The 17,722-nt window shown below is 43.9% G+C and overlaps 2 protein-coding genes across 3 annotated transcripts in view; one reads left to right on the forward strand and one right to left on the reverse strand.

Moving 5' to 3' along the window:
* Nucleotides 1-3,707: 3,707 nt before the first annotated feature.
* Nucleotides 3,708-4,619, forward strand: LOC139409738 (G-protein coupled receptor 55-like). The gene has a single exon (XM_071155126.1). It carries the CDS (start codon nt 3,708-3,710, stop codon nt 4,617-4,619), a length of 912 nt encoding a protein of 303 aa, XP_071011227.1.
* A 4,775-nt stretch (nt 4,620-9,394) lies between these two features.
* The window catches only part of LOC139409211 (sema domain, transmembrane domain (TM), and cytoplasmic domain, (semaphorin) 6Bb), a 137,682-nt gene continuing 129,354 nt past the window's right edge, over nt 9,395-17,722 (reverse strand). Inside the window, exon 17 of one of the 2 annotated variants that reach the window (XM_071154045.1) lies at nt 9,395-14,712. In XM_071154045.1, coding sequence (XP_071010146.1) covers nt 13,844-14,712 — 869 coding nt within the window. In that variant the 3' untranslated portion in view covers nt 9,395-13,843. The remainder of the gene's footprint in view (nt 14,713-17,722) is intronic. The other variant, XM_071154046.1, reaches the window with a different exon arrangement.

Raw genomic sequence — 17,722 nt, forward strand, 5'->3', positions numbered from 1 at the left:
ACTCACATCGGCTATGGAGATCATGATCACTCAGTCATCTGGAACAGCTGGTGCTCGCATGCATGTTTCAGTGTTACTTGCCTCGAAACAAGCATAGAAGTAATTTAGCTCGTCTGATAGGCTCGTGTCACTGGGCAGCTCGCTGCTGTGCTTCCTTTTGTAGTCTGTAATAGTTTGCAAGCCCTGCCACATCCGACGAGCGGTCTTAGTCCTGTATTGACGGCCAACCGCACCAGCATATGGTCTCACAAGGGGTCTGAGGGTCTCATCTCGGTACCTAATGGCAGTCAGGCTACCTCTGGCGAGCACATGGAGGGCTGTGCGGACCCCCCAAAGAAATGCCACCCCACACCATGACTGACGCACCGCCAAACCGGTCATGCTGGAGGATGTTGCAGTCAGCAGAACGTTCTCCACGGCGTCTCCAGACTCATGTGACGTCATGTCACATGTGCTCAGTGTGAACCTGCTTTCATCTGTGAAGAGTACAGGGCACCAGTGGCGAATTTGCCAATCTTGGTGTTCTCTGGCAAATGCCAAACGTCCTGCACAGTGTGGGCTGTAAGCACAACCCCCACCTGTGGACGTCGGCCCTCATACCACCCTCATGGAGTCTGTTTCTGACTGTTTGAGCAGACACATGCACATTTTTGGCCTGCTGGAGGTCATTTTGCAGGGCTCTGGCAGTGCTCCTCCTTGCACAAAGGCGGAGGTAGCGGTCCTGCTGCTGGGATGTTGCCCTCCTACGGCCTCCTCCACGTCTCCTGATGTACTGGCCTGTCTCCTGGTAGCGCCTCCATGCTCTGGACACTACGCTGTCAGACACAGCAAACCTTCTTGACACAGCTCACATTGATGTGTCATCCTGGATGAGCTGCACTACCTGAGCCACTTGTGTGGGTTGTAGACTCCGTCTCATGCTACCACTAGAGTGAAAGCACCACCAACATTCAAAAGTGACCAAAACATCAGCCAGGAAGCATAGGAACTGAGAAGTGGTCTGTGGTCACCACCTGCAGAACCACTCCTTTATTGGGGGTGTCTTGCTAATTGCCTATAATTTCCACCAGTTGTCTATTCCATTTGCACAACAGCATGTGAAATAAATGTATTGTCAATCAGTGTTGCTTCCTAAGTGGACAGTTTGATTTCACAGAAGTGTGATTGACTTGGAGTTACATTGTGTTGTTTAAGTGTTTTTTTTTAGCAGGGTACATAGACCGCCACCCCTTGTCTTACCAGAGGCTGCAGTTCTATCCTGCCGAAAAAGCATAAAACCCACCAGCTGTGTGTTATTCATGTTATCATTCAGCCACGGCTTGGTGAAACAAGTTATTACAGTATTTAATGTCCCGTTTGTAGTATATACGTGCTCGTACTTCGTCTATTTTATTATCCAATGATTGTACGTTGGCTAATAGGACCGATGGTGAAGGCAGATTACCCACTCGCCGTCAGATCCTTACAAGGCACCCAGACCTACATCCCCGATATCTCAGTCTCTTTCTCCTGCTAATGACGGGGATAAGGGTCTTGTTGGGTGTCTGAGGTAAATCCTTTGCATTTGACTCGTTAAAGAAAAAAATGTCTTCCAGTACAGGGTGAGTAATCGCTGTCCTGATATCTAGAATCTCTTTTCAGTCATAAGAGACAGTGGCAGAAACATTATGTACACAATAAGTTACAAATAACGTGAAAAAACACGAGGGACCGTGAAACGGCACCATCTCTTGTAAGTATTTCATGGTAAGGTGTTGTATTCGGTGTATGTGACAAATAAAATGAATGTCAAGATGTGTTGACATGATAGGTCAGCTGAATCAAACACAGTTTGTTTGCTAAGCAACATGTAGGTAGGCATCTGGATGGTAGACTTGTTCTCACTGAAGTGCATTATCCCTCATATACCAGTCAGAGTCACTGTTCAGTAAGGAATTGTTGGACTGTGGCTTCACATTTTATTTTAATGTATCTCTTTCTTTAGATTGATGGCATGACGTTAAAACGATGTTGATTCAAACATACCATTTTATTATCAACATTGAAACAAGGTCAAATAAAATATTTCTAATCAAATGTCATTTTTTATGTTTCTACTTGGAATTTTCAACGCAATTTCAACATATACATAGTTCTGATGATTATGTTGACATTAGATTGCTGTAACAACCTGTAACAATGTTTACAATGTTAGGCCTATGTGGTTTTAGCAGTGTTGGGGAGTAATGAACTACATGTTGTTCAACTAGTAATTCAACTACATTTTGCAGTAGCTTGGTGGTAGTTTAATAAAATTCAAATCTAGGTAGTAGTTAATAACTTTTTTCCATGTAGTGGTGTACCTAACTACTGGAACTACATATGACTCTTTTTTTTATATAAAAAAAAATATGGGTGAAATAGGCAGTGCTTTCCTTTCTTTTTCGGCATCAGACCTGCCTAATTCTCACTTGAAACATAGTTTTTGTGTTTAATAGGTTAAATTACACATTCTGTTAACATACGACCCCAAAGTGATCTGCTCTTGCAATTTATCGTCTATGACATTTCAGATTTACACATGATCATATTTCACAAAGTTGTTTTCAGGTAGTGAAATACTTTTTCAAAGTAACTTTAGTTAAGAAAACTAAACATTTTCTTCAGGGTAGCTTTAGTGTAGCTTAACTTCTTCCAGTGTGAAGTAATTGGTAGCTTGGTAAACTATATTTTCAGAGTAGCTTCCCCAACATTGGATTTTAGAACGTGTAAATAGACATGTACATGCATAATGTAGCATATATTGTATTTATTTATCATGGACCACAGTTGTTTTGGAAACACGTTTTACTCCAGTTGACTTTGATAAATCATGCATCTTGTCTCGTGTCTTTGAACATTCAACATTCAACACAAACAGAAAGACATTACAAGTGAATCTCCAAACCACGATGAGACACAAATATTTCACCAACAGTCGACATTTCCCAACCATTTACACAACAGACCATATAAAGGAAATAACATTGTCTTTAAGTAAAAAGTACTTCTCATATTGTGACTGTGTATAGCGAGGAGGTAATATAAAACAGAAAAATATCAATTTCAGAGCTTTTGGCTCTTCCTCATTGTTGAAATATTCTTAGGCTTTAATGTATTTCTGTCAAATTGTTCATCTCTGGTGATAGTATACCTATGCAGTTCTATACATTGAAATGCAAATAGACTGCAGTCTATCAAACGCAACTTCCTTTTTCTGTTGTCAAGGGGAAACTGCTTGAAAGAAACGTCTAGCTTCTCACACAGATTCAAGAAGGAGACAGTAAAAGTGGACTCTTAACTTGCAGGTGAAAAACATCTGTATGCTTGGTGGCTGTCAATCCTCTCATTTTAAGGTAGGACATTTATTAACAGTCAGAACCAATAGAAAGAACGATGTGTTTTTAATTGAAGTGGGAGGTACAGACCAAGGGAAAACTGTTATAGTGTATGTCACGATTCTTAACCTCTGAACCATAAAACAGAAGTCAGCTCACTGATGTTGATTGTGACTTTTAGAAATACACGCTTGAAATAGTAACACATTACCAACTTCATAAGATTCATAAGGCCACAACTTTGGCCTTCATCAGTAAAACATCACAATATCATACTAACTGACCATGCTCTCCACCATAGTGAGAATGATGTCCAACCATTCATATGGACCACACCTCTGTAAGACCAACATGTCGGAGGAGGTGAGGCTGTTCCAGAGGGTTGTGTACAGCCCCGTGTTTTTGCTGGGTCTGGCCCTGAACCTCTCTGCTCTGAGGGTGTTCTACCGTAAGAGAGCCAGCTTTACAGACACACACATCTACATGCTCAACCTGGCTGTGGCCGACTGTGCCCTCATCACCTTCCTGCCCTTCAGGATCTACCACACCTTCTTCAGCATTACCTCTCCTGGCCTCTGTGCTGTTCTGGTTCTCATTCATTTCACCAACATGTACGCTAGTATTTTCACTGTTACTGCTATCAGTGTTCAGAGATTCATCGCCATTCAGTTTCCCTTTCACTCCAGGAGAATGGGCTCCAAGAAGAAAGTGGCTGTTGTAGTGTGTGTGATGATATGGGTGACTATTGTGGTCCTATGTGTGATATTCAGGGAGCACAATAGACCTGCGCACAATCTGGCCTGCTTTGAGAGGGAATTCCATTTGTTTCAACTGGGCTACATTCTGTCTCTGGAGATATTGGGATATGTGGTTCCTCTTCTCACAATGCTGCTTTGTTCATGTCAGACAATCTGCACTCTGCTGGCCTACAAGGACATGCACTCATATAAGGACAACAGAAAAAGTATTAGAATAATATCAGCCAATTTGGTAGTCTTTTTCATCTGTTACACTCCTATCCATATGGCATTTTTCATGAATTTCTATGTTGCCTACAAAGTCCCCACTGACTGCCAACAGTATCATTTGATGCATAACTTTTATCATGTCTCAGAATGGATTGCCACAACAAACTGCTGTTTAGATGCTATTGGATATTTCTTCTTGGTAAAGGAGTTCCGCAAGGAACTGATCCCAGGGAAGACAGTGCAAAGAGAGAATCGGGACTCTCCAGAGAGAATTGCTCTCTCTAGAACCGAATAGGAATTGAGAGGAATTATCAGCTACTGTGTATTCTGTTTTGGCCTAGTGAATGCTGTCACTTGAAAAATCATAAAAAATCTGATGGTTTTACAGATATATGAATTATATACATATTTTCCAGCTATGTAGGTGTCTGGTGTCGTCTTTTTTGAACAACTGAAGGGTAGTTTATGTTAAAAACTGTTCTGTTTTTCTGGACTTAACTTTTGGCAGACTATTGTCTCCCCCCTTGTGTTCAGGCTGGTCATCACACCCTGCTTTATGCTAAAATACATTCACATTTATATTGAACGATAGATATTTACATTGCTTATATTGAATAATCAATATTGACATTATTTATATTGGATAATTGGATAAAATCAGAAAACATTTATAAAAATGATATACAGTTGAAGTCAGAAGTTTACATACACTTAGGTTGGAGTCATTAAAACTTGTTTTTCAACCAAACTATAGTTCTTGCAATTCGGTTAGGACATCTACTTTGTGCATAGGACAAGTCATTTTTCCAACAATTGTTTACAGACATATTATTTCACTTATAATTCACTGTATCACAATTCCAGTAGGTCAGAAGTTTACATACACTAAGTTGACTGTGCCTTTAAACAGCTTGGAGAATTCCAGAAAATTATGTTGTGGCTTTAGAAGCTTCTGATAGGCTAATTGACATAATTTGAGTCAATTGGAGGTGTACCTGTGAATATATTTCAAGGCCTACCTTCAAACTCAGTTCCTCTTTGCTTGACATCAGGAATGGTCCAAAATTCACCCAACTTATTGTGGGAAGCTTGTGGAGGGCTACCTGAAACGTTTGACCAAAGTTAAACCACTTAAAGGCAATGCTACCAAATACTCATTGAGTGTATGTAAACTTCTGACCCACTGGGAATGTGATGAAAGAAATAAAAGCTGAAATAAATAATTCTCTCTACTATTATTCTGACATTTCACATTCTTAAAATGAAGTGGTGATCCTAACTGACCTAAGACAGGAATGTCAGGAATTTTGAATGTATTTTGAATGTATTTTAAATGTATTTGGCTAAGGTGTATGTAAACTTCCGACTTCAACTGTACACTCAACATTGAAAGAGAGTCATGTACACTGAGTGAACAAAATGTTAATGTCACATTCCTAATATTGAGTTGCACTGCCGAAAGCGCTCCACAGGGATGCTGGCACACAGGGATGCTGGCCCATGTTAATTCCAATGCTTCCCACAGTTGTGTCAAGTTGGCTGGATGGACCATTTTTGATACACACAGGAAACTGTTGAGTATGAAAAACCCAGTGAAAAACCCAGCAGCGTTGCAGTTCTTGACACAAACCGGTGCACCTGGCTAGGGCGTCACGAAATTTCGTCAGCCGGTGATTGTCAAGTAAATAACTGTCCATCTCACGGTAATTGACCGTTAATTAACAAACATATTTAGCACCTCCTGGCTTCCACACACAGGCTACAAGCCACTGATGAAGATCTTTGGAACATTTACATTTTAAAAAGTCTAATAAATCGATGTAATATACCATGCACCTTCACAATAAATCCATTATTTATTTTAGAAAGGTCTAAGGAAACATGATATGAAGAAAATGTTGTCTATTTCAGAAGAACAGAATAGCATACTCTGAGTTGTCCTTATGTCAGGCCCTGATCTGGCTATGCCATATGGCTGTGGGCTACACTAGTTCATTAAGCAGACAAGATTTGTTTAGAATTCCATGGCATTAAAAAAAAAAAATATATATATATATATATATATATATATATAATTTTATAGTATGAGGAACAAAATTGAACAAAGCTGAATAAAATAGAAAGGATATTTTCTCCAAATGATTTGAGGGAGTGCGCACATGCGGCTATTTTGTGTTGAGTGGTTAACAAAGAAATAGGTACTCCTATATGCTAAATTTAGATTTATTATTTTAACCTTAGTTGTTCTACGTTGGGCAAATGTTGGGCTATATGTTTTGATTTTTAATACATTTTAAGGCTGCATGATGTGACTCTAATGATGATTTGAAAAAGGTTGCTTGAAAGACATGAGCTCTACTTTGTTTTTTTTTTGCGCAGGCTGTACACACATCAGTCTCTCACTCACAATTTGACAACCACTTGGTAATGCCTCAAATTTCCTAGCGGCATTTCCTTTGTGTGGCCATGATGCACCCTAAAAGAATCCATGCCTTTTGCAGACAGTGGCCGTTGTTCCCATCTCCCTGAGTGCTGCATACTCCGAAGCACCTATCACTCACATGGCTCTCCATCAGGAGATCGGGTCTTTCTCACAGGCTACAAGTGAAGACAGACACTTCAGGGATGCAACTCGGCACGTCCTTATCCAATTCCGAGGCGCACATTGAAGATATTAGAAGAACTGTCCACATTTACTTTGTGTCAGCCAACAAGATGAGTAGGCCTAACAAAAGCACTAGCCTATGTCAATCTACTATCCCTCATAGTACAAAAGTTGACCTATTCTATTCACCTATTCTATTCTGTGCGAGAAATAAATATTCCAACAAGTAGTCTGGGACAGTTGTGGGATGCAATAGATCCCAAATTAATACAACAACTAGCATAAAAAAAAACGTTTTTACGCATTGAGGCTGAAGCAACAGATCAGAACATTTAGTTTAAAATGTTAATGAACTATTTGGCTATTTCTTCACATTATAAGCGCAGCAATGCACACACTGCAGTAGGCTATAAGCACAATGTAACAGTTGTCTTGGGAAGAAGGAGAGGACCAAAGTGCAGCGTGGTTAGTGTTCATCTTTTTAATAAGAAACTGAACACTTCAAAAATACAAAACAACAAAGTGACAACCGAAACAGTTCTCTGGTGCAGACACACAAAGACTGAAAATAACCACCCACAAAACACAAAGGAAAACCGGCTACCTAAATATGGTTCTCAATCAGGGACAATGATAGACAGCTGCCTATGATTGAGAACCATATCAGGCCAAACACAGAAATAGAAAATATAGAAAAACTAACATAGACTGCCCACCCCAACTCACGCCCAGACCATACTAAATAAAGACAAAACAAAGGAATAAAGGTCAGAACGTGACACACAAATGTTTCATTACTGGGAAAACACTATTAACAAAAGTGACCACAAATTAGATTATGCATGTAATGCTTTTATTCTAAAGGTGCATTTTTATGGTGAAAATGATCTTCCCCAAACTTGAAACTCACCCACTGCTTGTATGCCAGTTAGACTCTACACCCCTTGTAGAGTGAATTAATGTGCTTCATTTTAGTCATTCATTTGGCAATGTCCACACTTGTATTGATTGTGTAATTCTATAGTCCTTTACTGGATGTGTTGTTGTCAAGCTTACTGTACATCTGTCCGGCCCTCTGTGCTTGATTGTCTGTGTTGGTGCCTGAAAGCAAACAGATAGAACATTAAACAGAATGACCTTTTCCTTCTCTCTCTCAGAGGTGCCTGATAAATATGTCAGATAGATGGGCCTCAAATTGCACACTGCGTCTTGTATCACGTTCATGATGTTAACACCATTCAGCCCTGTAATGAATGCAAAAAGACAAGGTGTGGCTGGAATCTGAACACACAGAACAGGGCTGTGAAGCTGTGAGTTAGCCTGCAGTGAGCTCAGCTGTGGGTCAACCTGACAGTGTCCGCTGGGCTGGCATTGGTCCAATCCATTAATGAATCAGATTCATCACATGAATGTGCCCCTGGCTCAGCTGATTGATTTGAAGATTTATGATAACGTGATGGCCAGCAAGGTGGCGGAGGGAGGGAGGACTCCAGCTCCAGGACTCCAGGGCTCCAGCTCCACACTGCAGCACCAGGGGCTGAGGACCCATAAAGCAGCCCCAGGGAATGGGCGGCTCTGACAGGCCTCACAGCCCCTTTACCTGTCAACAGATGTGTTACTGTCTTATACACTCACCTGAGAGAGAGAGATGTGCTCATATCATTAATACTGACAAAGCTATTTGAGTTAATTTCTATTATTCATTCTGATGCTTTTCGATGGTAATCCTCAGAATTGTCAACAATGGTATTACTCATGTTGGAAAAGTGGAGGACCACACTGGACTGCCATGGCATACGAAGAGGTATGGTCCAGGCCATGTCAAAGGCCGTTGATGGAACAACACCACCATCTGCTGGACAGGGAGGGTATTTTCAGACAACGCCATAGCTACAAAGAGAAGTGTACTAATGTATTTGACACAAGTGATAGCAAAGTATTCATTTTTGTGTTTTATTTAACCTTAATTTAACTAGGCAAGTCAGTTAAGAACTCATTCTTATTTACAATGGCGGCCTACCCCGGCCAAACCCTAACCTGGACGACGCTGGGCCAATTGTGCGTCGTCCTAAGGCCAGTTATGATACAGCCTGGAATCTAACCAGTGTCTGTAGTGACGCCTCTAGCACTAATATGCATTGCCTTAGTCCGCTGGTCCACTCGGGAGTTTAGAGAATGCCAAGAGTGTGTAAAGCTGTAATCAAGGCAAAGGATGGCTACTTTGAAGACTCTGAAATCTGTAATATATTTTTGATTTGTTTAACACTTTTTGGTTACTACATGATTCCATATGTGTTATTTCATAGTTTTGATGTCTTCAGTATTATTCTACAATGTAGAAAATAGTTTTTTTTTTAAACAAAAAACTGTCCAAACTTTTGACGGGAACTGTATATATACATATATCCTTGAGGAGGAGAATAAATAGTCAAAATAACTGGAGTAAAAGAAGATACAAGAAGATAGTTAATGTCTGAGTGGTTTATTAGAATAAGAAAGTTGACAGAGAGCAAAGTCTCCATGCTAAGTGACAGGCAGAGCTGAGGACAATGTTGAAATGGTGTTCAACTGCTGAAGGGTGTGTGTGTGTGTGTGTGTGTGTGTGTGTGTGTGTGTGTGTGTGTGTGTGTGTGTGTGTGTGTGTGTGTGTGTGTGTGTGTGTGTGTGTGCAGTTGTTTGAGGGTGCATGCATGTGTTTGTGTGATGGACAGATTTGCAGACACAAGCACACACACTTGCATGTACTGTATAAATTCACACGTTGCTACTTCTGTACACACAGAGGCTGTGTCATGCAGCTACTGCACTTAAATTACATTTAAGCATTGATATTATGTACACACAGGGACACACTGTGTCATTTAATGACAGCGTCCCTGGTCACAGGCAGGGACAGACAGCCTCTGGTGAGAGCCACAGGACTGCAGGAGTCTGTCACTGTAGCAGGAGACTCGACTCTGGAGGAGTGGAAAAGTTCTCTTTGTTGTGATTCCAGTCTGTATCACCTCCTCCTCTCCTCTCCTCCTCTTCTCCTCTTCTCCTCCCAGACACAACTCAGACACAGCACAGGCATCAGAGTGGGAGAAAATACTGAGATGCTGTTCACAGTACAGAATCTTCATCAGGATCATCTTCATCATCATCATCAAACTCACACACCAAAGAGGAAATAGAAAATCCAATACAACAAATCCCAAAAACTCAAACCAAATATTACCACAGAAACAGACAAAAAAAACATGACAAGAATGATCAGTGCAGACTAAATAGAATGCTCTCTACAACTTTACAAAAATGCTAACATTTTTTTGTGCTTATCTTTCGATGATAAATATGTCTGCTGCCCGTGTTTATTCCTCAGCAGATTGGGTTACATGTCTTCTTATTTGGTTTGAGTCTTTCTAGAGTATCTCATCCTGGCATTGGCAGTTTCTGGCTGGGGGGCATTAGCTAAATCACTGGGTTACTCAGGAAAACAAGCCAACAACAAACAATGACATGGTCTCAGGGACACACACAGTCCATGATATTTATACACACAGATCAGGTCATGTGGGTTGGGGGTGGGTGGTGGGGGGCTACATATCATGTCCAGCAGAAAGTAATGGCTGCCAAAGAAAGCAATTTACTGCATTAGCGGATTTGCAAATGTAGATAAACGGTTAAAACATTTAAAAACTGATTTCAAAAGAACAAAGATTTTTGAGCGCTTCACAGTAAATTACCCAGATTTCTCATTCTGGTGTTGACACATTTAAAACTACCTCTGTTTGATTGTAGCTGCTAATACAACATATAGAGAGGGAAAGGCTGATTGTGTGTCTGTGTCTGTTTGTCTGTCTGTGTGCAAGCCTGAAGGGTTGTATTATGGGGAACCACAGATTCCTTAACTGTTTAGTCATGGTGGACTAAGATAATCATGTGTGGCTCTTCCAACGAGCAAATCCATGGGTCTGAGCCACAAGTTTGGCCTCCCTCCTCCCTGGCCTGGGGATAACAGCAGATCGTAATTCAATTGCATCCTGAATTTGATTAGGGCGCAGTGTGTGTGTCTGAGTGTGTGTATGTTTATGTGTGTGTAACTGTGTGATTGTGTGTGTATGGGGGGATAGCTGCAGAGGAGAGTGGGTGCCCGTCACCCTCTTGATGTGTCTTTTGCTAATCTTCTCAGGGGCTCATCACACCATTAGGGGCTGGGATGTACTTTGCCTAATCAAGCATGCTTAGTGAAACAGTGTAAGAGCTGGAGCACGCCTGGCTGGGCAGGCAGAGTAGGCCTCATTCACTCACTGCACTGAGGGGACACCACTGGCTGGGAGAAAAAGAGGAGACGAGAGGGGGCACCAGGGGTCCACTATTGCTTCAAGGCCCCATGCTCTCAACCAACACTCCTCTCAGGGCTATAATGGAGATAGGAGGATGACGACGACAACGTGGAGGAGTGGTTTTGTCTACTACAGTATGGAATGTACTATTTCAATATACTCCCCAATCCACCCGACTACTTTACTCATTCATGGCAACACTCACTACTAATGCACTTCAAGTACACAAAAACCAACACACTCACATGAAGGCACACATGCATACACGCTCATTCAGTTGTTGCTTTGTCTCCCTGGACTCAGCCATGAGTGGGCATTTTTACCCAGCTAGATCATGTGTTTACACTCCAGGAATCTCTTTTAGTATTCGACCTCAGTGGTTTAGCCCTTTACATTAAGATAAACAAATCCACCGTCGAACCTGGCTCCTCTCCTCAGCCCACTACACAGCTGGCTTTCTATGCAAGGCCAGGCCTCCCCTCTATCTGCTCCCCCTGTTTCAGAGCAGCTCTGAATGTAGCCATAGCTTTGTATTGTAAGCCCTGCTAAGATTCATGTTCGTGCTCTCTGGCTCTGTTGTGTGTTTCTCTAACACCACTCTCTGCCAGTCCTACCCAGATCAGCCCAGCCTCTGCTCCTCCCATGCCCCTCCAGCTCCATCTCTCTCCAGCTCTCCTCCTCTGCTCCTCCCAGCCCACAGACCCACTAATGAAGCCAGTCTATGCGCTTCCATGCGTGTTGCCGACCAGCGCTCAGGGTGAGGGTGCAGTTAACACTGATTTGTGAATGTTGGGGGATTGCGGCAGAAATCACTCAGATAATGGCTACCGGGTGAGAGAACTAGGGGGAGAACAAGGAGATTATGGACAACTTCCGCTGTAGCCTGAAATAGAGCAACATCCACAAACACAAGTCATGACACGGATGAAAAAACACGAGCCATCGGATCTACAGACAGGGGAGTGAGCAGAGAGGCAGACAAAAGGAGAACATCAAACAGAGAGCGAGAGAGAGCGGAGGGAGACAATCCACGCCCATATAGTTCTACTTTGCTTTGTTGAGCCAATGTCCCTTGTGTATAGATGCTTAAAGGCAGGGATATAGAAGTGATAGCAGTCTGAATGATGCAAGTCTCCCAGCCCCAGCCCTATCGGCCCATCCCTGGCCTACCACCCTGACTGGTCCCAGCCCCAGTCCCAAACGGTGCCAGTGTCTGTGAGAGGGCCCGAGGGATGGGCAGGGGAGCGCTGCTGTCCTCATTGATATTCCGCTGGGCTGGGGCACTGGGTTTGCCCCTCCGGCCCTGACTCGTAACGGCTATTTGTTGCAGCCATCTCCTCCTGCTCCGGGGCACAAAGAGGCTCAGTGTCAGGGAGAGGAGCCTGAATGGAGCTCCCCAGTGGCAGGGCCCTGGGCCCGCTAACCCCCACAGTCAGGCTCACATTCCCCTACATGGGCTATGTACTCTTCTCTCCTGTCCGCTGGCCTGCCGGGTAGCCCAGGCCTCAGGTCAGGTCACATAGATCCAGGGAGAGACAGACAGAGAAGGAGGAAGGGAGTGGGAGGGACAAGGTTGTCTTATACCACTGTGCCCTCTGACTGTCTTTCGCTGTTCCCTCCACTTCTCCAAGGAAACACAGAGATATTAAGGTACCATCCTCTCTTATCGCCTCCCTGCTGGTTTTTGTCCCCTCCACTTTGACATGTTCAAGTCCAGTGCTGTTGTTGCTAGATCTGGGCTGCAGACTGGGGGAGGAAACCGTTACAAGGCCTGATTAGAAACACATAATAGAGCATTAGAAACACACTAGCAATGTGTGCTTTTTCCATGATTGTTAACACAACGGGATGGATCGTTGACATCATTATCAAGCTTATTCCAATAAGAAGATCCAGTGTGTTGTATGCCCACATTAAGACAGGAACCCTTTCCCATACTGCATGATCCAGTGCCCCTGGCATTGCTAATATCTATCAAACACAAGCTGACTGTTAGAGCTGACTGATAGAGGTGGCCAGAAAAAACAAACAAGGAAAAACACATGGTTGTCTGCTGGATGCTGGCACAAAAGCAAAGCAGAAATAAAAATGTCACACCCAAAGAATGACTTGCAGAGCACAAGATAGTAGAATGAGACCTTTCACAACTGGAACTGAGCTAAATTATCAGTGAAGCGGTTCTCATTTCTTTTTGTTTTTCCTTTTTCACAAAATGTCCCTTCCCTTGCACCCCTTCCTAGTCCTTGAGGTTGGTTTTATGGTGTCCAGTCCATGCTCTGTGGGTTAAACCACGTAAGGAGCAGAGGGGTGCACCTCTCAGGGTGATAGCAGAGCTGCAGCCATGAGGAGAATAACCTCCTCTCTTTAACTCTCTCTCTCTCTTTCTTTCTCTAAACTGCTGGCTTCTGGAGACCTAGTCTCTTCAGTCAGTTAGTCAGTCAGGCTTCACGCCGGGGATGTCAGAACATTGAATGACAGTGAGAGAGGACAGACAGGACAGGATTCGGGAAGGGAGAGTGAGTCTGAGGGGTATTCCAGTTGCTGAGGGGAAATGGGTTTCAGAGAGGGGGGTTCATTGCGCTCTTCTCCTCACTGGCCACTAGGGGTAGGCTCGCCCACGCTCTTTCCCATTAGGTGACTGAAGTCGGCAAGGCCGTGGTGGTTGGCCCGGATCAGGCCCGGGCGCTGGGAGGGGTAGGGCGCTCCGTTATTGCTGTTATAGTTGAGTCCCTCGTGAGTCCAGCGGGGAGGCTCCCCAAAGTCCATCTGGGTGCTGGGGGCTGAGACCACCCTCCTGCGGTCTGGGGAGTCCTGTGGTGTGGCTGGGTAGTTGTATTCACCTGCAGAGTTCCTCAGGGTGGTCCTGGGTTGTCCCCCATGTGGCTCCCGGTTGCTGGCGAGGACCAGGTAACGTGTTCGCTCTGTGTTGGGGGGCCCCACATCCCCTGGGCCCTCGTGCCTGCCACCTCTCTCCTGCAGGAACTTGGAGCTCAGGTAGATGACGGAGTTGGCTGGGCAGGGCATGCCCACTGAGGTGAGGAAGGTCTGGCTCTGTTCCCAGTCTACATCTCTCATGCTGGGTGGAGGCCTTTTCTGCTGCAGGGGGGTCTGTTCTGGAGTAGGTAGGCCTGGATCCATCTCTCCTTTAGGCCAGCCGTTGGGCATTACGAACGGGTTGTCTGCCTGAGAATGTGACCGGGGTCTCTCGCTGCCACTGGTACGTGTCACGCTCATCACTGAGCCGCTCCGGCCCTGACCCAGCATGTTCTGCTCCTTGTCCCCTTTACGGCTCCTGTTGGCTCCTGCCCCTCGTGTGCGGTGGCGATGACTCATGATCCAGCAGACAGCCAAGCCCGACAGCACCGCCCCCGTGGCGAAAGCTGAGACTGCAGACACAACCAGCAGGTTGACTGACACCAGACCATCTGGCTCGTCAATGAAAGACTCCTGCAGGAGACCTACAGACGAAGAGAAAGACAGACAGATGAACAGAGACACAGAAAATGCTGTCAATAAGTCAGTGGATACAGTGGATATGTGAAAGAGGGTTCAGACACTCCTGGGGAACAATGATGTTGAAGAAAAAAAAAAACATTATAAAACAACAACACATTTCTGCATTTAGCCTTCATCGGGGTTCTAAAGTCAGTAGACAGAGCACAGTTAACATCATCTCAGCTCTGGCCTTAGTAAAGTGGGAGATTACAGCTTGAGAAAGTGGCCTATTTCCCTGTGCCTCAGTGGGTGGGGAGGAATGCTCTTCTGCGAAGATATGCTATTGGTGTAACGGCTAATTGTGTTCATTACCTAAAGTGGATGGTGATTTTAATGGCTGTAATAACTGTCTTCCTGATTGAGAACATCTCCCAACCCCGAAGCGTTGCGGAACATTTACTTTGCAGCCGAAGATGCCTGTACATTCCGGAATTAAAGGGATAGTCCGGGACTCTGGGAAGTGGATAAAGGGCTTCATTGAACTATCCCTTTAAAATCGAACTATCCCTTTAATAGTGAGTAATTGCTTTAAGTTGCATACTGTATTAACACATGAACTTCACAAAGTTATTTTCTTCTAACGGCATGAGAAATTATTTTTAAAAATACAATCACATCTGAAAGAGGACTACGAAAATATGCTTATTTTCCCTGCAAAGAACTTGAGAGAAGCTCCTCTGGAGAACGGAATATATGAATTACTAAAGCAGTGGAAAAACAGCAGAGCACAAAGCTGCTGCCATGGATCAATTAAGAAAATGTCAGGAGAAAACTTGTTCTTTGCAAAGCAAGCACCAGGGACAATACCAATAGAAAACAAAGAGCTTACTCCCAGCCAGAGGAGGAAATGAGGAAAAAACTATGAAAGAGTCAGCGAGAGAAAGACAGAGAGGGAGACAGAGTGAGAGAGAGAGAGAGAGAGAGAGAGAGAGAGAGAGAGAGAGAGAGAGAGAGAGAGAGAGAGAGAGAGAGAGAGAGAAAGAGAGAGAGAGCGAGAAAGACAGAGGGAGAGAGAGAAAAGAGAGAGAGGAAGAACGAGACAGAGGGAGAGAGGAAGAGCGAGAGAGAGGGAGAGGGATAGAGAGAGAGGAGAGAGGGATGAAGAAAGAGAAAAGAGGCCTTCAGCAAACTACTGCAATATAGGCCCCAGACAAACAGTAAATGTTTCTTAAATTACTAGAACAGCAAAGGGATGGTGATGGGTGTGTCAGGGAGATAAGATAAGGCCCATAGATGGATGTAATTAATGGATGTTGGGAGCCACTAATTCACCCCGCAAAGAAGGCAGAGAAAGAACATGCCAGAATGCAGGGAGCAGAGGTCTGCTTTAACCAAACATACCTTTATCATCTGACAAATGTATTGTAATGGAGACAAATGGCAATAATTAGGAGCAGGTAGGAGAAACTAGCTAGTAGCTAATTAGTGGGTTTTGGGGCTTGGCGAGACAGAGTATTATTCTCCATGCGTTGACACGAGGCAGGGAATGGGGACGGCCTACATTAAAAACCATAACAATAGAAGGTGCGAATTGAAAGACCACAGTGAAACGGATTTAGTGCTAATCAAGTTGCCATCTTGGTCAATCTAGGTCCTTTTATAATCTAATTAGTGTTTGATCACTTATTTAATAGACCTTGGAAATACATGGCGGATTGCTGGGTACCATAGTTACAGTGAGTGAAATATGTGTTGTGTGTCTATTGCATCTTCAACTATAGAGTGGATATCCACAAAGTACCTGTATGGGTTTTTGATTTCATATTAATGTGACTGATTTTCCCTTTTACTTCCCTCTATCTGTCACATAGAGAGCTCATCATTCTGCTGTCTAAGCATAGTCCTTCCCATTGTGCTTGTGTTTTCTGCTAAACACTCATTTATCTCCCTCTCTCTCTCTCTCTCCCTCTCTCTCTCTCTCTCTCTCTCTCTCTCTCTCTCTCTCTCTCTCTCTCCCTCTCCCTCCCTCTCTCTCTCTCTCCCTCACTCTCTCCCTCACTCTCTCCCTCCCTATCTCTCTCTCTCTCTCTCTCTCTCTCTCTCTCTCTCTCTCTCTCTCCCTCCATCTCAACATATCCCTGATCCATCATCACCCGGCCAGCCTAAAAATATTCCTGATTCATACACTATTTATTTTCTCTTTTCGGACCAATATTCAACTTGAATTCACTGCCAGTATCTATTACATTATTCTGGAAAGTACTGTGCTCCTAAATGATGATGTTCAGTGGCAGCCAGGCAGCAGCGAGAGACAGTGGAAAAAATGACATTGTCAGGATATGGCAGTGCTGTCATATTTATTTACTGTGGCCTCTGTTTTATTCCTAAACCAACGAGGTAATGAATTGGTTCATGGGTTTGGTAATTCCTAAAAACCACAAGCCTTGATGGCTCTCTAACAACTTTTAACCCTAATTTCATCCACATCTGGAAATGTTCATACTTCACTTACACTGAGGAGGAGTTCCCATTCCTTTTTCCCTTTCACATTTCTCCCTGAAAATGGAACATCAGATTCAATTCTGTACGGTGCAATAACACGCTGTCGTCTCGGTGTGGGGAGAGGTTGTGATGAGCGTCTGTGTTCCCACACCTCAACTGGAGAATACGGCGAGGAGGGTTGCCCTTTCCTGGTAATGATACTGAACCACCATTGAAATGCATCCTCCCTATCTGGAGCAGCATCATTCTCCTCCCATTCAGACCCAATGTGTCTCCTTTTTTCTCCTCACAGAGAGACGATGCACATCGCACTCTGAAAGGCCTAGGCCATTAGTGATTGTCGCCTTTGGAGCCACTCTGCTTTGTGTCAATGGCTGGGGGAGACAAAGCAGCTGGAGCAGGGAGGGGTGAAGAGGGAGGAGAGGGGAGGGGGACAGGTCTCTCTCTCTGTCCCACCGGGCTGACAGCAACCCTCTCCTCGCCGACTCACTTATTAAACCTTAATGGAAGCCACCCTGACTGTCAGCCTGA

Source organism: Oncorhynchus clarkii, chromosome 5 (assembly GCF_045791955.1).
Source record: "Oncorhynchus clarkii lewisi isolate Uvic-CL-2024 chromosome 5, UVic_Ocla_1.0, whole genome shotgun sequence".
Taxonomy (NCBI): domain Eukaryota; kingdom Metazoa; phylum Chordata; class Actinopteri; order Salmoniformes; family Salmonidae; genus Oncorhynchus; species Oncorhynchus clarkii.

Excerpts from the sequence above, each read along its gene's own strand:
- LOC139409738 (XM_071155126.1), top strand. The coding sequence starts at position 3,708 with ATGTCGGAGGAGGTGAGGCTGTTCCAGAGGGTTGTGTACAGCCCCGTG.